At 38.4% G+C, this 20845-nt stretch overlaps 1 protein-coding gene across 11 annotated transcripts in view; it reads left to right on the top strand.

Annotated features, from left to right (window-relative positions):
• Nucleotides 1-20845, top strand: part of ralgapa1 (Ral GTPase activating protein catalytic subunit alpha 1) — a 202987-nt gene that overhangs the window by 146445 nt on the left and 35697 nt on the right. For all 11 annotated transcript variants that reach the window (XM_073039975.1, XM_073039978.1, XM_073039977.1 and 8 more), the window contains 5 exons: nucleotides 2063-2134; nucleotides 3198-3321; nucleotides 4075-4230; nucleotides 8512-8670; nucleotides 12586-12713. In XM_073039975.1, the coding sequence (XP_072896076.1) occupies nucleotides 2063-2134; nucleotides 3198-3321; nucleotides 4075-4230; nucleotides 8512-8670; nucleotides 12586-12713 (639 nt within the window). The remainder of the gene's footprint in view (nucleotides 1-2062; nucleotides 2135-3197; nucleotides 3322-4074; nucleotides 4231-8511; nucleotides 8671-12585; nucleotides 12714-20845) is intronic.

Below are 20845 nucleotides of genomic sequence, written 5' to 3'. Positions count from 1 at the left end.
TTCAATTTTATTGACTCAAGCTCATCTGACTGACCTGTCAGCTTCTTATTGGATCTGTCCCAGGGATACATGCGGTATTAACTAATGGTTCTTTCCTCTACCACCCTTGTGTACTAGGTAATTTCTTTTGCTCTTTCAAAATTGGTTCAAACCAGGTCAGCCAAGCACTGGGCCTGGGAGACCAGATCACTTGTTGTTCTTTATAGCAGCCTGCAATTTGACATAATAAAGAGTTTCTTATCTGAAAATGATCCCAGGTTTAGAATATCATTAGCCAAAAACTCATTGTGCGTATGTTCAGTTGCTCTGATTAAGTTAACAAACTAACCAATCAGCAATAAGCAATTCAGATCCAGCCAATCAGGATCAAACATTCAACCCTGCCCATTCCCTGCTCACTTGAGAGGGTATACAAAGAGATGTTTCTCAGGGGACTTGTTATTTGACTAACCTATGCCTGAAGAGGACGGTTGGGATTACCGTTGAAATGTTGCAATAGTTATATGTATATGACTGTTAAGACCGAAGTATAGTATTTGTTATCTCTTAAGCAAGAATCATTTCACCCAACAGTTCACAAAATAGCAGCCTCCATTTGTGTGACCACATGGCAAGAACAAACATTTTTTTTGTCTGTTTCCACTGTCTTTGCCTCATTCCTGTTTGCTGATTTGTAGATTTTAGTTCTTTTTGATCAGCACCTTATTAATGACCTTACCCACCTGTCATGCCATCTTCAGAAAAACATGGAATCAAACACTAGAATCATTATGTTTCTTTTCAGGTAACGTAATTTCTATGTCTGCATCAGTTTCATTTTTGTGAACCAACATGGTGTCCATTTTAGTAAATGCAGTCTGTAACTAAGTGAATGGCAGAAGGCATCATGCTCCTCCAGAGCAGATCCAGAAAACTGAATAAAGCTTCCTCTGCACAATCTCATTAAACACTGCCAGAACAGGAACGGTATGGGTTGAATACCGAATATTGTCCCCTGCCCTCTTTCATTTTGCAGATCCAGGGTAGGGTCTGTTTGTGCTTACTTCCTTCCTTTCAGATACGGATGGAACAGAATGATAAATTCCATCAATGTATCTCCATCACAGTTGAGAAAGCATTAGCTGGAGGGGAGAGCAGTACAGTAGTTGCTGTGTTACCCAGGGTCAGAAGAAATTGCAAAGAGTTTTGAAAGCAGCACGATCCATCCTCCTCTCCATTGACTCCATTTACACATCTCTCTGCCTCAGGAAAGTAGCTAACATAATCAATGACCCTCCCCACCCTGGTCATTTCACTCTTCCCCATCTCCTCTCAGGAAAATGATGCAATGGCCTAAGAGCACAAAGCACCAGACTAAGGAACGGTTTCTATTCCACTGTTGTCAGACTGTCAAACTGACCTCTTGTACACAGAAAACTGGATTCCTGATTTCCCAGTCCATCTCGTTGTGCTCCTTGTACTTTATTTGTCTGCCTGCACTGCACATTCTCTGCATTCATTGCACTTCATATTCCTCATTTTTTTATTAACTTGATGGTATTGTCTATACAGGTGGCACACAAAACAGAAGTTTTACACTGTATCGTGGGCAACTGTATCAATAATAAACCAATACTTATACCATGATGCTCCAACTAGATTAAATGTTGCCTTTGACAATGAGAACTGTTCACCTTTTCCGTGGTATTTACTGTAGCTCTTGTATTTGTATCAACATGGTCATTATTATAAGTTAGGAACTAAGCAATTAAAATAAAATCCATACTAAGTACAATATTGGTGTTGCTTGATGACATAATCACAATTTAAAGACTTACTTTGATAATTAGTAAGGAGTTTAATAGGGCAGCAATTTACTTGGTTGCAGAGTTCTTGGATAAAATTAAATTATCTGTAAGTTGCTATAATGATTTTTGTTTTCATTTTATAAATTTTGATTTCCCTGATGTTTCATTGTAAGTACTTAAGTGCATCCTAGTTTTGATTTATTGCAGTAAGCTTTATCTATCTTGGGGGATGATATTATAATCTCAATTCTAACTTAAACATTGTTTCATTACAGGACTACTTTCCATCTTCTAAAGAAAAATGAAAAGCTGTTGCGAGAGCTAAAAAACTTGGACTCTAGGCAATGGTGAGAATTGTGATATCCTTCATGTTTTCTCTTGTATTTCATTAATTTGTAGCATAACTTTTAGAGCTTTGTCTCCATGGAGACAGGTATTCTCTCATCATTTTGGCTATTAATGTAGATAATATGCTAGGATGTGAAGTAACTTCTTTATGTAAATTAGTCCTGTGCTTTAAACTGCATTACCAGCAATTTCAATACCATACATCTAGGATGAATTAATTTACCTAGCACAGATATGAGGTTTGAAATTGGGACTTTACTAACTGCATGATTCAGCACTTCAGCTGAACCTTTGAGAATGATGTTCATTTATGTATTCTCAAGGAAGATGCTATAAAACTAACTAAAGTTAAAATAAGAAGCACAATCATAAGGGTTATAAAAGTCTTTACTTATTAATATTAATATTTATGGTAGGCATCCCTTATGATTGGGCATTTGTCAGAATCATCTTTGCCTCTTAAATCACAGCACATTAGAATGTAAGAAGTTATTCTCGGATATTTTGACGAAGAGAGTTTTGAACATGAAAATAAGTGGCTAACATTAATGTATTTAACTGCTGTCTTCACTGGATTGTATCAGCCAGAAATTGATGTTTTCTCAGCATTTTTTTTCCAAGAGCTTTTGTAGATGTATAGAGACTCACTTATGCCTCAGACTCATAACAGATGTTATTTTCTACTTCCACTTTGCTGTAGCCTCTTCTAGCATATTTTAATAATCTGGTAGACCAGATCTGAAGTGTCAGTAACACATACCAGTCTATTTGATAGGATTGCAAGTTGGATTTTAGTATGAGAACTTTTCGCTGATGCTTAGAAAGCTTTGCTGTTTTAAGTTAGCAAAACCAACGGAAATTCTGTTTTGTGTCACTTTGTTAAGTTTGACTTTTATTGAATAAATGTTCAGTGACAGTTATATTTGTTACTTGGAGAGTGGAATATTTAGTAAGACTAGGCATTCATAAGCATTGTAGCTGGTCCATTTTTATTAATTGAAATTAAAATAAACATCCGACGTAAATATTTCTGGTTTATGTTAACTATCTTTTTTCATGCAGTCGAGAAACGCACAAAATAGCAGTGTTTTATGTTGCTGAAGGACAAGAAGATAAGCACTCCATTCTGACAAATACTGGAGGGAGCCAATCCTATGAGGACTTTGTGGCAGGTCTTGGTTGGGAGGTAAAGCATCTTGAGCTGTTTAAATTCATAGTCAATACCTCCTCTAAATAAAATTGTACATATTAATGTTTCACACATTGAAGATGTTTTTAAATTATATAATGTTGCATGATAGCAAGTCTATAAATCTCTAAGTGCCTTTTGACAACAGTACATTTTTTTGTTATCTTGAGATGTTTGCTATTAACTTCATCAAAGCATTATTCTCTTCACTGAAAGCAAAAAGTGTCTACTTCAAAATATCAATATTGGGTTTATTGATTTCTTCCTTGAATGTATGTTGGCCTTGCTTGATATTGTAAGCCTACATTGCCATGTCAGATATGTCCAAAATAATGTAATTGTAAATTACATCACCTCTTGCGGAGTATACCAATTTGGATTTTTCCATCCACTCAGCTGCATGATATTCGGGGGTGGGGGGGTGGTAGTTGGTGTCATATAAAGTGGTGCCAACTTGAAACCAAATAGATTTCAAGTGTTAGGTTATGACATTTTTCTAACTTATTTTTACTGTTTCACTGCTAAAGAATGTTCCTATTTGCTGCCTATAAAATTCAAAATGGAACAAAAACTTCTAATCGGTCAGCATTACATATTTTATTAAGGATGTGATGTTTGATGTAAAAATATTTAAATATTGCTGAACATAATATATTCATTTTCACACTGTCAACTAAGCTAATGGATAAAATGTATTTTCATAATATTTTTAATTATTCATCTTATTTGTGCTTTCATTTCATTTTCAAGGTAAACCTTACCAATCATTGTGGTTTCATGGGCGGATTACAAAAAAATAAGAGCACTGGACTTTCGACTCCATATTTTGCTACCTCTACTGTAGAAGTAATGTTTCATGTATCTACAAGAATGCCTTCTGATACAGATGATTCTTTAACTAAAAAGGTACATTTGCAATAAAAATGTTTCTTTTTCTCTGAGCTTCAGTTTTAGTTCACAGGCACCATATTTTTTAATTGAATATCTTGTACATTGTCCAGTTTCATAATTGATATTTATTGGTGGTGCCTTGTTTCTGTTGTAATATATTTTTAAATTGTAGGCTTTCAGCTGCTTTTTTGCTGTTGCTAGTCTTAGATTTCACTAAAATTTATTTGCAAAAAAAGAATTATTTTCATTATTACTTTTTGGGTATTAATATGCTGCATCTGCAACATTAACATGGTCCTAAGTTCATTACTACTTGTTCCTACATTTCACCCTGAATATTTTAACATCTATAATTTAGTTCCCATTCGAAAGAAAGTTCGTTCCTGGATTTTGGAATGTTTGAAAATATTTAGAAATCAGTTACTTAGTTCATTGTACTATTATTTCTGCGTTTCTTCTATCAACATAAGAATCTAACCAAGAATAATGCTTTTGGGTGGCACCAATGAAGCTCTGTTTAGAATGCTGTGAACATTTTTTTTAAATTGTTAAACCTTCCAGCAGTACATCAGCACATCAGCACACTTACCATGAGTAACAGAACATCAAATCACAATTAGCCACACACAAATCTCTCCAAGGCAATATAGAATGTTGCTTGGATAGAACAGATACACAATCATTAATAACCATTTACTGCCATCACAGCCCATCCATCTTCTACCCAACCACCACCATTTGCCTCTTCTTGACCTGCCGTGCATAAAGAAATTTGTACAAAACATTGCACTGTTTGACCATTCATTGAGAAAACTTGTATGTTGACGTTCAGTAATCTAACACGATTTGATCTGTGGTGGTGCATCTTCATTTCTTTTTTTGCTGGTTGGCAGCTGCAGATGAAAGGTTTTTGCTGGATATTTTTGATAGGCATGTTTACCAGATTCTGCTTAAATGTTCTATGTGCTTTTTTCAGTCGCACAGTAGAGAAATCTTTATGTCATATTCAGTCACAATTCAAACTTAAAATATTTGCTTGTTATTGCAACAACACACACAAAATGCTGGTGGAACACAGCAGGCCAGGCAGCATCTATAAGGAGAAGCGCTGTCGACGTTTCGGGCTGAGACCCTTCATCAGGACTAACCGAAAGGAAAGATAGTAAGAGATTTGAAAGTAGTGGAAGGAGGAGGAAATGCAAAATGATAGGAGAAGACCGGAGGGGGTGGGATGAAGCTAAGAGCTGGAAAGGTGATTGGCGAAAGTGATACAGAGCTGGAGAAGGGGAAGGATCATGGGACGCGAGGCCTCAGGAGAAAGAAAGGACATGACTCCCTTGTCCACTCGTCCCCCCCGTCCCTTCCCACCGATCTCCCTCCTGGCACTTATCCTTGTAAACGGAACAAGTGCTACACCTGCCCTTACACTTCCTCCCTCACCAGCATTCAGGGCCCCAGACAGTCCTTCCAGGTGAGGCGACACTTCCAGGTGAGTCGGCTGGTGTGGTATAGTGCGTCCGGTGCTCCCGATGTGGCCTTTTATATATTGGCGAGACTCGACGCAGACTGGGAGACCATTTCACTGAACACCTACGCTCGGTCTGCCAGAAAAAGCAGGATCTCCCAGTGGCCACATATTTTAATTCCACGTCCCATTCCCATTCTGATATGTCTATCCATGGCCTCTATTGTCAAAATGAATCCAAACTCAGGTTGGAGGAACAACACCTTATATACCGGCTGGGTAGCCTCTAACCTGATGGCATGAACATTGACTTCCCTAACTTCCGTTAATGCCCCTCTTCCCATTCTTACCCCATCCCTGACATATTTAGTTGTCTGCCTGTTCTCCATCTCCCTCTGGTGCTCCCCTCCTCCTTTCTTTCTCCTGAGGCCCCCCGTCCCATGATCCTTTCCCTTCTCCAGCTCTGTATCACTTTCGCCAATCACCTTTCCAGCTCTTAGCTTCATCCCACCCCCTCCGGTCTTCTCCTATCATTTTGCATTTCCCCCTCCCCCCACTACTTTCAAATCTCATACTATCTTTCCTTTCGGTTAGTCCTGATGAAGGGTCTCGGCCCGAAACATCGACAGCACTTCTCCCTATAGATGCTGCCTGGCCTGCTGTGTTTCACCAGCATTTTGTGTGTGTTGTTGTTTGAATTTCCAGCATCTGCAGATTTCCTCGTGTTTGCTTGTTATTGCAGTGTGGTTCCGAGTGGAATGGAGAAAATAAACTCAGTTGACTTAACATTTATAGCTGCTTTTTGCACCTGACTTCGAAGTCAGAAACAGGTTTATTATCACTGACTTGCACCATGTCCTGACACGATTTTGCAGTTTTGGGGCGGCAGTACAGGGCAGGACATAAATTGCTACAAGTTACAATAAAAAATAAACAGTGCAAAAGAGGAATAGCAAGATGGTGTTCATGTTTCTGAATGGTCCATGAACACAGAGGACAAGAAGCTATTCCTCAAACATTGAGTGTGAGTCATCAGGCTCATGTACTACCTCTTTGATGGTAGTAATGTAAAGACGTGTCCATGTTGAGGGTCCTTAATGATGAATGTGACATTCTTGAGGCATCGCTGTTTGAAGATGTCCTCAATGACTGGGAGGCTTGTGCCCATTATGGAGTAAGCTGAGTCTACAACTCTGCAGCCTCTCTTTTGATCTTACGCATTGAAGCCTCCAAACCAGAGCAACACACACGCGATGCTGGAGGAACTCAGCAGGTCTGCACCTATGGAGAGGAATAAGCAGTCGGTATTTTGGGCCAAGACTCCTCATCCAGACTAGAAAGGATGAGTGAAAAAGCCAGAATGAGGAGGTGCAGTGGGAGGGGGGGTGATAAATGAGTACGTTGGTAAGTGAAAGGTGAGGAGGAAGCGGTTTGAGTGAGGATGAAGTGAGAAGCTGAGGGTTACCTGCTGTGGGACTTTTCATCACTGAGTGCCAGTGAGGTATCAACCATCAGTACTCCTTTCTCCTATTTGAACCTCACACTCTCTGAAAGGACTGCCCTCCACTCTCTCCACACCAGACCCACCCTCTCCATTAAAACCACAGACAACAGAAAGCTGTTACAGACTAGTGAACTGATCTCTACCTTGCTGAGGCTAGGCAGCAACTCTCAGACACCTCCTCTTAGATACCCCTTGAAAAGGACCCCACTGTGAAGCAGCAGGCCATTACTTCTTACACAATCACCAACTCATCAATTCTGGAGCTCTCCCATCCACTGTCACCAACCTAGTAGTTCCCTTACCCTGCACTGTATATTTTTACCTCCTACACAATATCCACAAAACTGACTGTCAGGAAGACCCATTGTTTCTGCCTACTCCTACCTGAATGAACTTCTGTCTGCATACCTCAACTCTATTTTGCCCCCTATAGTTCAGTCCCTTCCCAAGTACATCTGTGACATTTCACATGTTCTCAATCTTTTAAATCACCTTCAGTTCCCTGGTCAGTTTGAGGAGATTTGATAACTCATACAGTAAGTGACTTACTAAATCTCTCAAACTCCTAACGAAGTATAGCTGCTAGCGTGCCTTCTTCATGATTGGATCAATATGTTGGGTTCAGGAATAATCCTCTGACATGTTGATTGCCAGGTAATTGAAGCTGCTCACTCATTCCAACGTTGAAGACTGGGGTGTTTTCTCCCAACTTCCCCTCCCAGAAGTCCACAACCAATTCCTTGGTGTTGCTGACGTTAAGTGCAAGATTATTGTTACGGCGCCACTCAACCAGCCAATTGAGTGCTCCGGTACACCACCACCTCGCCATCTGAGATTCTGCTAACAACTGTGATGTTATCAGTGAATTTATAGATAAGATTTGAGCTGTGCCTAGCCATACAGTCATGAGTATAGGGGAAGTTTAGGACTAGGCTAAGCACATATCGTTAAAGGTGCGCCTGTGTTGATTGTCAGCCTGGATACGTCTGTGGTGTTGTAAACCTTTTCAAGGGATGGTTGCCTGTGATACTTGCCTTCACTCCCTTTAACTGCACTGCACTGTAACTGAGAAAAGCCAGTACCCAACATAATGTTAGTTCTTGTATCAAAACACACAAAAAACTGTTAAAATCAATATAAAGAATGTTTTAAGTTAAGAACATTTTCCATGCATTTTCATTTGTGACCAAGCATCATATTCATCCCCTTTTCTGATATAGTGCAGAAATAAAAAGGAATGACTGCCCGTGTTAAGACAAAAGTATTGATATTTGTATATAATTATAAATAGTTTTCTTATCTTTGTTTCATGTTTTGTTTTGAGTAGTTAAGGCATCTAGGGAACGATGAAGTACATATAGTTTGGTCAGAACATACAAGAGACTACAGAAGAGGAATTATTCCAACAGAGTTTGGTGATGTCCTTATTGTTATATATCCAATGAAAAACTATATGTTCAGTATCCATGTAATGAAGAAACCTGAGGTAAGAAAGTCCACTATATATTAAATGCTTTCTTAGAACTGAATTAATAATACCGTGGCATATGCACACTATTTAACAATGCAGCTGGAATGTTTTTGGGCTACTATTTTCCTCCATAGCATTGGTATTATGAATACAGAAGTACAGTATATTTTACGTGGATCTCAAAAATAAAAACACATTTATCTGCAGGGAATTTACAAAAGGGAACTAAGAAAAATTTACAGCATTCCCAAAATTTCCAAGACCAAATTATGAATAATTTCAGTTCTCAAAGATTCAGCCTCCATTCCACAGCAGACAAACTTGCTTATCTCATTCAGAGTTTCTCGGACAGTGTTTCTTCTCTTTTTGTAAGCAACATTTTGTCATGACATGTGTGTTGATAGGTGTAGAATGACCAAGCAGAGGCCCCATCTTTCTTTCTCCATTCTCCCTCACCACCACCAATGATCTGAAAACAGATGCATGTATAAAAAGAGAATGTTTTGAAAGAACAGTAGGCATCATCTTACTGGATGGCAGCGAAGACATGAACAGCTTTGTGGCCTAATTCTCTTCCTTGTTCTTTAACATGGCCCTAAAAAAAAGTCTAATTTAGAGTTCCCAGCATACTACTTGTCTCAAGAAACAAAAATGATGAATTTTCTGATTGTTACTAACTGGTTCATGTCTTTTTTGTAGTTTTAAAAGTTATGGACAAAATTATGGTTCCTCACCACTTTATTAAGGTTCTTTTGACATGTTCAAAACATCACTTATCAATGAGCCCACTGCAGTCACATTAGGTTTACTCATACTTTCAAACAAGTAGAACAGATTTATCTGAAAGCAGACTTTGATATTTGTCAGCATTGTGTACCATCATCAATATCATTTGAATTGCTGCTTGAAGTATACAGCATAATGGTTGAGTTATTTTACAAGCAGCCATAGGTCTGGACCATTGATCCAAGAATGTGATTCAAATCCAACATGGTAACTGAAACTGGGAATTTTAAAAATACTCGCCTCTGTTGCAGGTTTGCTCATACCCTTCAAAGAGGAAAATCAGCCAATCTTACAGAGTATGACATATACGTTACTCAATTATTTTGATCGGGGATAGGGAATGCAGTAAGGGATAGACAATGAATGCCACCCAGTATTGCCATTTACAGTCTATCTACATCTTTTGAATGAAAATTCTCATTTATAAACAATTTTATCTACCTGATTGATTTGCTGTCTCAATACCAGGAAATTCAATTTTTTTGAGGCAGAGACCATGTAATAAGCTGTGTCATGGCAGAAGCACTCTGCTGATCTCCAGTCCAAACCTGCCTATGTCTTTTTGATCAGTTCAGACAGTACTATATTCTCCAATTCTTGTATGCCCATCAGTTTTTTATCCATTATGATAATGCTTTCTTTGTACCAAGAAGCTGATAGATCTTGGGCAAGAATTAACTTGATGTTTCTCCTTGATGAAACATTTACTGTATTATGCTTGGGTGTAAAATGCAATCACCATACATATTATACCTCTTCTCAGCTCTACTTGTTTCTTTAACTGCAACACATTCTATATCTGTCTGTCTGAAAACTCAATAAGAGGAGACATTGAGATGCTAATCACACTTTCTTTGACAATTCTTCAGTAATGGCCATGATGTCATTCTTGCATTGTCTATGCAGTTCTCAGTTTGTTCTCTTTATTTCCTTGTGTTAGCTATCAGGATCATTTACTTAATCACCTTGCACATTCTGTATTTGTTTCTTCTGAAACTGGGACCATCTGCCCCTTCCTCCCATCAAGTTGATTTAAAATATCCCTGGTGATACCAGCACGCTTCCCAGCGAGATTATTGAGTTCTGGTCCTGCTGATTGTCCGATTCTACCTTCTACAAAAATCTAAAACTGACATTTCTACCCTATCTTTGCAGTTGTGGATTCTAATGCAGTATCCTATTTCTGTACCCACTGGAGTGTGACATAGTAATTTCAACATTATCATCGTTAAGGCCCTGTTTAATCAGTGCTCCAGTTCCATGTCATCTGCTTGCAGTACCTCATCTTTACTTCTACCTATGTAATTGGTACTGATATCAATCACAATATCTGGCTGTTCAGCCTCATTATTCGGAGTGTTTTGCAGCCTTTTATTGACTTTCTTGGGTCCTGGTACTTGGAGGCAACTTGCCAAATTTGAATTGCTTTTGTGATCACAAAACCATATTTTTGTTCTTTAAATCCCCTGATTACTTAATTTCTCTTGTCGTTTCTACCATTAATACTGTATAGTACTGCTGTCAACTGCTATACTGTAGATTTGATTTTGGCTATACCCTTTGCAGGAATTAGCCCTTTCCTCACTTGGGTGAATACCAGTTGGAGAGCATGTTGCATTTACTTGAGTCATGAACAAGAGAAATTTAAAATCTGCAAATGCTGGAAATCCAAGTGACACCACAAAATGTGGCTGTACCCTTTTCCATAGATGCTGCCTGGCCTGTTGAGTTCCTCCACCATTTTGTGTGTGTTGGTTGCATTTAATTGATTTCTGTCAAGATGGCAGCAATCTCCATCAAAGTCTTAATTACCTTTTTAGATTCATGGGGCCAGTACAGGGAGTTAGAGGATAGGCTACGGTTTAGGAACAGGGATGGGGGGTGGGGTTGGTTAGAGGCCAGGGGCAATACAGTCTGGTGGTCCCAGAGAAGGATGTCTTTGTGAGTCCGGAAGTCAAAACCTGGAGTTCTAAGACCCATGATCGAGAAATTCTGAGTCAATAACAGAGGTCGAAGAAGAACAAAGACAGTGAATTCAGAAGAAGCATGATGGTCAAAGCCGGGTTAGCATGTAGGAATCTGAGAGTCTGGGCCAGGGTCCGGAATCTTTACTATTTAATTATAATATTGTCTTATTTATGGTAAAGATTGAAATAGAACATGGAAGAGTACAGCACAGAAAGAGGCCCTTTGGCCAAACAAATAAATTAGTAATCAAACGGCCAGTTAACTAAACCCTTATACTTACACAACATCCATATCTCTCCATTTCTTCACATTCATGTGCCTATCTGAGCATCTCTTAGAAGTCCCTAATGTATCAGCCTCTACCACCAATCCAGGCAGCACAATCAAGATGCCCACTACTCTAAAAGAAAACTTGCCCCTCGCATCTCCTTTGAAATTATCCCCTCTCACCTTAAATGCATGACTTCTGGTATTAGATGAGGTACAACCCAAGGAAAAAGGTACTGTCTGACTACTCTATCTAAACCTCTTATAATCTTGTAAACTTTTATCAAATCTCCCTCAGCCTGTACCACTCCAGTGAAAAGAACCCACATTTGTCTAACTTTTCATTTATAGCACATGCCCTCTAATCCAGGCAGCATCCTTTGCACCCTTTCTAGACCGACCTTTAGTGGAGTGACCAAAATTGTACGCAATGTTCCAGATGTGGCCTAACTAAAGTTTTAAAAAACTGCAAAATAAATTACTGACTTTGAACTCGATGCCTCGACTAATAAAGGCATATGTGCCATACACCTTCTCAACTACCCTATCAACCAGAGTAGCCACTTTTCAGGGAGCTATGAACTTGGTCTCCCAATATCCATCTGCTCATCAACACTGTCTTATCCTTAACAGTGTACTGTCTCTTTACATTTGAATTTACATTTATACATGTTGGGGAATAAGGAAGAACATCTATTTCAGTATTTAACACTCCCTACCTACTCCCATTGAAGAGGCCAAGTGAAAGATCTGGATCTGAAATAAATGCAGTTTCATTTTTATTATTTACTTTGAATTATATTTCTTTCCATTTGAAAAAGTCATTTTAAGCCAGATATTTTGTGCAACTTTTGATAATACTGAATAAGTCTTATTTTAAAACTGGACAAAATGATGATCTTTCAACAGGTACCGTTTTTTGGCCCACTTTTTGATGGAGCAATTGTGGATGGAAAAGTCTTACCATGTCTAGTACGAGCTACAGCAATCAATGCAAGTCGAGCGCTGAAATCGCTAATTCCACTTTATCAAAATTTGTATCCTTTTTTTGAGGACATCTTACCTTAAGGTCGGCTTTTCATAGTTATGAAGATCCTGTTAAATAGGATGAACAGAATTATGCATATTTCTTCAGTTTTATGCATCTGCTGTATCTCAAAAAGAGAATATACTCACCAAGCAAATCAGTTTACCAGGTCAAATGTAAAACTGCAATTTCATATATTTAGAGCAGTGAAAGCTATTCTGTTAGATCTATATTCAAACAAGAATAGATTAGGGTCCGTCATGTCTGGTGATAACAGTTTTGAAACCAGTGTGAGAGAGTTTTTAAATTGGGAAAGCCATATCACTGGGGAAGTTCCACTTAAAGCAAAAGAACTCTTGACTTGAAAATCTGTAAAATGTGTTTTGAAAACATTAAACACTCAGCAGTTCAAGGAGAAAGAGAATCGGAATTAAAATTTCAGTTCAACTCAAGCAGCCTGACTTGCTGACGTTCCAGCTGTTTGATTACAACATTTAGTTGTCCTTTATTCCGAGAAGCTAGGGAAAATAAGTCAGTCTTTTTAAAAGTGCAGAAAATCTATTTCTGATTGTGGCCTTAGTATTACTTATGTTGTTTTACAGACCTTATTGTGTTCATTGTTGCATCTGAATACCTCAGTTTGAACAGTAGATAATTATTTTGTAGTACAAAAATAAACAGTTGGAATAACTAGAAACTAAATCTAAAACAGATCTTCAGTTTCAGCATGAAGGGAAAGTTTTTCACTTTCATAGTTCAAAGTACATCTATTATCAAAGTTCGTATTTGTTACCATTTACTATCTTGAAATTCATTTTCATGCCAGCATTTACAGAAAAAAATAAATACAATAGAATTTATGAAAAGCTATACATAAACAAGGACTGACAAATAACCAATGTGCAAAAGACAACAAACTGCAAGCAAAAGTAATACTGAGAACATGTTTTAAGTGAGCTGTGGAATCAGTTTAACGTAATGGTGAGTGAAGTTATCCATGCTGCTTCAGGAGTTTAATGGTTGTAGAGTAATAATCCTGAGCTTGTTGGTGTGGACGTTGGGCTTCTGTACTTCCTGCCTGGTGGTAGTGAGAAGAGGACACGACATGGGCGATGGGCAATTTCGATGGATGCTGCTTTCTTGTGGTAGTGCTCCATGTAATTATACTCAATGGTGGGAGGGGCTTTATCTGTGATAGACATCACTTGCTGCAGCCTTTTTATTGATACCAAATGAGGAGCCACAAATAAACTCTTCCTTGGCATTTAGTACCTTTTACTGAAAACTGATCTCAGCTTCAAATTGGTTGGACTTAGTTTATGCAGACAGTAAAATTGATAACTAGGCTGATTATAGAACTCAGCTAGTTATCGCTCATTGTTGATATGCTGAGAGGAAGATCAGAACTCCTCAGCAAAAACATAAACTACTAAAGCAATCAGTGGAGGCAGAAGGGTGGTTAATGTTTCCTATCAAGAGACTTCATCAGGACTGCCAGCGTAGAGGGATAGTTCCCATTATATAGGAGTGAGATGATTGAAGGAACCAGATGAGGTAGAGAGTGGGGTTGGTGTGATGGACTGGGAGGAGGAGGGATGCAGCAACAAAGGCTTGATGACCGGTGAAAACGTAATACTTCCACTTATCACCTACCAATCTCTGTCCTACCCCGCACTCTCACTTCTATATACTGGCTATTTGCTATGTAAACTCTCAGTCCTGATGCAGCATCTCAACCTGAAAGGTCAACCAACCCTTTCCCTTCACGGATGCTGCTGACCTGCTGAATTTTAAAAACAGTGTATTTTTTGCTCTACATTCCAACAATGGAGTCTGTTGTGTCTCCATCCTTCCTTAGATTTGTTTAGTTTTACTTGTATTTAAGAACTTTATCAAATAAGCTGAGAGTTTTGAGAGGTGAAATCAGTAATTATTTTGGGTACCATATCGTCTGAGAGCCATTAACAACTTTTGACAACACAAAATGAACAAAAAGTCATCATCAACACAGTAGGTTGAAGAGCACATGTCTGTGCTGCATGCATACTTGGAGAACATACAGTCCAAATATATTTCTTGCTAATTTAAGGAATATTTGAATTATTTCTAACTTTTCTAACATTTGGAAAAAATACCTTTAGGCCTAATGCTCCTCTTTGCAACTATACAAACATACTAGACCATAAGACAAAGGAGCAGAATTAAGCCTTTCAGTCCTTTAAGTTTGTTCTGCCATTCAATCATGGCAGGTGTATGCTTCCTCTCAACCCTATTCTCATACTTTATCTTAGATTCTTTCAAACTAATACTTTGCTTAACTTCATTGTGAATCATGAATGGATTGCTTTTTCTGTAGCTTTTTTTTCCTCGAGAATATTTTTTAAATGTCAAAGCTGTGATAGAGAAAAATGGGTGAAAGTCACTTGATATCTGGGATTTATTTTTCCCTAGTGTGAAGGCAAGACTTTCCAATTACTTGTTAAGTGCTTTAGTTTGATTAGAAATGGTTCAAAATTAATATGACTTATTTAGATTTCGCATCTTAATTTCTGTTTATCTGATAGAGCAAAGCAAATAGATAGGATTAATTGCATTGATTTGCTGGTCAGCTTCAAGAATAGTCATTGCACATTTTCAACAATATCTACACCTATTTACATGTAATTTACTTTGTCTTATTTACTGTGCGCTGTGATAATTTTATGCATGGGTGCTGGTATTTTTTAGTTGACAGATATCTCATTGGGCCAGTATAAAGCACAGCTGGAGAAGCTGTTGGGCAGCTTATGTATATAAATTTAATAATATGAATTAATTGCTGTATACTTTTACACTTTGCATTTCTGACATGCATTTGAAAGACAGAAATGTGAAATTCTTTGAACCAGCAAAAAATTAGTAGTATCTTTGAAGAAATTTCCCTAACACTGACAATTTAATGATTTGTTTTTTATCCTAGCCATGTTCAGCAGCGTTTCCTAGTGAAAATAATATTACTTTAACAATGTATCTACTTGTGCAGTTATGCTAGAAGCTAGCATTTTTACTTGAAACTAGGCCATTTTAATCTTTTGGTTCATATCGTTGATTGAGATATTTTGTGTGGCTAGATCTTCCTGACAGAATAATAGTAATCCAGTACAAATCATGTCTAGTTCTGATAGTTTTGAAGCTTCTGTTTTGGTCTCACTGCAGTAATAATTTGGTCATTTAATGTTTTGATTGCTCTGCCCTGAGGAAAGCACTAATGAAGCTTGTTCTCCCATTTGAACTGTTTAATTGATTGATCATGTGATTAGAGTTGTGTTGAATTACTGGATGAAGAAAAATACTGCTCAGAATTAGAACAAAATATATCTTAGGAAAGTATCTACAGTTACTGAATTTATTTGTGATATGTTAAGGAAATTATATTTAATATTTAATACATGAATTGTTCTGAAATATAAATAATATGACAAATTTGGAGGGCATCTGGGAATATTATACCTCATAAGCATTCAGATGCTGATATTTAAATGAAAAATTTAGAAACTGCTAAAATCTCATGATAAATTTTATATTTTCTAAATGAGAGCTGCAAAGAAAAACCTGGGAATTATAGACCAGTAAGCTTAACATCTTTGGTAGCCAAGTTACTGGAGAGGATTCTAAGGGATAAAGTGTACAATCATCTGAAAAAGCAGGTCATTTAGGGAAGTCCATACAACATTGCCTGAGAGGTCTTGAGCTTGATTTGGTTTTTGGTAAAGTAAACAAGAAGGTCAATGAGAGCAGGGTGGTAGATGTGGTCAATAAGGCATTTGAAAAGCTTTCACATGGTGGGTTGCTCTGGAAGATTAGAATGTATAGGATCCGGGGGAGTTAGCTCATTGGTATGCAGTTGGCTTGATGGTGTGAAGCAGTGAATAATGGTGGAAAGTTGCTTCTCAGACTGGAGACTCACAATTAATGGTGTGCCTCGGGCTGGCGCTGGGTCATTATTGCTTGTCATCTGTCTCAACAATTTGGATGAGAATGTTTGAATGATGACACTAAAAGACAATGAAGAGGATTATCAAAAATTATAGGGGGATCTTGAAGTGGGCTGAGAAATGACAAGTGGTTTTTTATTCAGAAAAGTGTAAATGTTGCATTTCATAGCCAGTAAAATCCACTCCATGGCACATAAACAAAATTATAATTGGTTTTTGAAGTTGTTTATTTACATTGCATCGCATTATGCTTCAGAAATATAATCTCTCTAATTGTTAATCCACTGGAGAAGTTACATTCTTACAAAATACAATCACTGTTTCTATTATTGATAAAGGATCACTTAGTGTATGTTATTTCTGAAAAAGAAATTTATGAAATAAATTATCCTGTGAAATCAGTCTTCTCTCTATCATCAGCAAAGTATTAGAATCTGTGAAGCAGAATTTCCCAATAACCTGCTCACTAGTCCCTAATTTAGGCTTTACTAGGACTACACAGCTTGAGACTTGATTTTGGACAGACTGCCCTTGACATCCAGACAATTTTTGGCTGTATTTGACAACATTGAGCTCTAATAAAAGTGAAGTCAGTGGGCATCAAGGGGGAAATTATCCAGTAATTCAATTCAGAATGTAATTTCAAGTTAAATTTGAAGTACTTTTCCTAATGTTCAGTGGAGTGGAATAACCATCTCAAGTATCTTACCATCAATTTCATGGAGGTCACCACTGACCAGAGACTCAAGTGGACCAGCCTCAAAAACCATAAGCAGGGAAAAGGCTATCTTCCGGAGAGAGACTTAAAACTAGACATAGCAAAACCTTTCCATCATGTGATACATAAGTCAGAATTGTGATGGAATGCTCTCCTGTGTCCATGTGAGTATGCTTCAATAGCTCAACACTTTCCAAGGCAAATCTGCCCATTTCATTGTCATCCCATCCACCACTGGCATGCTGCGGTTGCCAAATACAAAGTGCAGTGCAGTTACTTACCAACAGTCTTGAGATTTCTCTCTCAAAAGAAGGACTTCCATGTTCTTTTGTCGTCGTTGAGTCTGAATCCTGGAACTCCATCATTAACAGAATTGTGACCATACTGTCACCAGTGGCTGCTGTGATTCACCAACACTTATTGACGGAGGTGAAGGATGAGTAATAAATGCTGGTTTGCCATTATCACTCAAGTCCTGAAAAATGAATTTTAAAATATTGTATGTACTGAAGGAATCCACTTATCCTCCGCTGCTTGCTTCTACCTTCTACTCAATAACCACAAACCTGACTTTCCAGGTAGACCCATCGTGAACTCCCCCCCCCCCTTTTTGTTCAGTCCCTTCACACCAACATCCAACTTGACCCCCCCCCATTCATTTTTACCATGAATGTCCAGTCCCTATATGCTTTTTTCTCAATAAATGAACCAACCAGTTCTCCTCCACCATAAGCCTTCTCCATCTAGCAGAACTGGTCCTCACCTTCAACAATTTTTCATTTGGCTCCTCCCACTTTCTCCATACTGGAGGGGTAGCCATGGGCATCCACGTGGGCCTTAGCCAATGAAAAGACTACATTGAATAGTCCATATTCCATGCCTTTCTTGGTAATGCTTTCCAACTCTTCCTCCACTACGTGGACAACTGCAATGGTGATATGTAATGCACCTATGCTGAACATGTCAATTCCGTCAACCTTCCTTCCAACTTCCACCCTGCCCTTAAATGTACTTGCTCCATTTCTGACACCTCCCTCCTCTTTCTCAATCTCTGTGCCTCCACCTCTGGAGACAAATTCTTGAACAACATCTGTTATAAACCTACCAATTCCATGGTTTCTGACTATACCTCTTCCCACCCTATCTCCAGTAAAAATACTATTCCCTTTTCTTGAATTTCTAGCATCTGCAGATTTCCTCGTGATTCCCTTTTCTCAGTTCCTTCTCCTCCTCCCACCATTGATGCTACTTCACCTGCACATACTCCATTTCTAGAACATCCGCACTTACCCTACCTTACCGCTGCCGTAACAGTGGTAGAGTTCCTCTTGTCCTTGCCTACCATTCAATGAGCTTCCTCATCCAACACATCATTCTCCACAAGTTCTGCCATCCTACCACAAACATATCTTTACCAACCAACCCCTCCCACCCAGCTTTCACAGGGATTGCTCCCTCTGTGATTACCTCATCCATTCTCCCTTCCCCGCTAATCTCCTTTCCAGCACTTGTACCTGCAAGTGGCTTAAGTGCTACACCTGCCCATTCACCACCATTCGGGGCCCCAAGCAGTTCCTCCAGGTGAGACAACATTTCACCTGCGATCTGCTAGGGCCACCTATTGTGTCCAGTGCTCCCAATGTGGTCTCCTCTACAATGGAGAGACCCATCATAAACTGGGGATCACTTCGTTGAGTACCTCTGCTCCATCCACCAAAAGCGGAACTTTCCAGTAGCCAAACATCTTAATTCCAATTCCTATTCAAATATGTCAGTCCATGGCCTAAAGAGGCCAGGCTCAGGGTGGAGGAGCAACACCTTATATTCCATCTGGGTGGTCTCCAAACTCATGGCATGAATATTAATATCTCCTTCCGGTTTAAAAAAAAATTCCTTCCCCCTCCCCTCATCTTCTGTTCCCCACTCTGGCCCTTTGCTTCTTCTCACCTGCCACCTTGATCCCCTACTCCTTCCCTTTCTCCTATGGCCCACTCTTCTATCAGATTGCTTCTTCTCCAGCCCTTTGCTTTTCCTACCCACCTGGGTAAGAAACTATCACATTCTAGTTATCACTTTCCCATACCTTTTCATTCTGTCATCATTCTCCTTTTCCAGTCCTGAAGTGTCACGGCCTGAAACATCAACTATTAATTTATTTACATAGATGCTGCCTGACCTGCTGTGTTCCTCCAGCATTTTGTGTCTGTGTTGTTGTGAAGGAATCAAATATTGTTCACTGAATCACTCAGTATTAGACCAGTGAAAGGTTCAATAAACATTTTTCTTCTCATCAGCTTTGATTCTTCCTTCACCACCCCCCCCCCATCATTCTCCAGTGTTGAAAAGAAATGGTAACTGATTCAGCTACCATTTTCTTTCTTTAAATTTCTATCTTTGGTTTTAACATGCAGGCTATTAAATTTTAATAACTTTCAGTTGCCAAGCCACATTTGTTACCATCCATCTGTTCGTACTGATTGTGAAAAGGCAATATTGTCAAACATGTTCCCAGACAAGTAGCTCAGTGCACAGCAGGTATGTGAAGTGGAATTTTCACATGGAAACCATGCCCCTGATTTCTTGTGATAAAGTATCAATGATGAAAGGTTTGGCATATGGTTTAATGTGATAGGAAACTTGGGTGATTGCCCTACTCGGCTTTAACTCATCTTAATTTATACAGTGAAACCTAGCAGCTTAGCATTTTTTCACTGAACTCAAGTGAAATGACAGCAATGATCTACTTAGCTGTTTTTGAGTTGTTTTGTATGGGTAGCTTCTCAAACTGTCCAGCACCTTGAGAAGATCTAGTGACCCACCTTTCCTGTTTGATCATTGGTAGCATTGGGATCCAGTTTCCATAGTAATTTGATAAATTACAGTACATTTTAGTCAAATGATATCTAACTAGAACATTGTGGTTTTTGTTTCGTATTGCAGATTCTTTGTATATTTAAGAAGCTTTATTTAAGAGCAAGGTTGAGCAATAATATTGTTTTCAATTTTGGGTTATGACTTGCTGCGTTGGAAACCTTTTGTTTAACAGTTTATTTTCAGAGTTGCTTTCTAGCAATGTGGACATATTTAATTTTGTTGTAGTTTCTGATGTGCTTTTTTTTCTTTGAATACTAATACCTTAAATATTATCAAAATATTTGTTGATGCTCTTTTTATTGAAGTTCTCATTTTTATATTTCCTAGACTGAAAAGAGTTGCTTAATTGTTACGAACTCTTTGCTAGCAAGCGCACATGTTTTAGTGAAAGGGTATCTGGAACATCCCCAAAGCAACTTCAGAAGTGTGACAAATTGATTCTTTTCTTCCCAAAATAAAAGTTCATATTGAGGATTGGAGAGGAATGTAGCTAGCTTTCAGTTTTCCTATCTAACTTGGAGAAGGCACTATTGTTCCCTTTGTATTGTCATCCTTGATTTTTTTTTAAATGGAACA

The sequence above is a fragment of the Hemitrygon akajei genome, chromosome 3 (genome assembly GCF_048418815.1).
Source record: "Hemitrygon akajei chromosome 3, sHemAka1.3, whole genome shotgun sequence".
Classification (NCBI taxonomy): domain Eukaryota; kingdom Metazoa; phylum Chordata; class Chondrichthyes; order Myliobatiformes; family Dasyatidae; genus Hemitrygon; species Hemitrygon akajei.
This window is presented reverse-complemented; position numbering and strand designations above follow the sequence as displayed.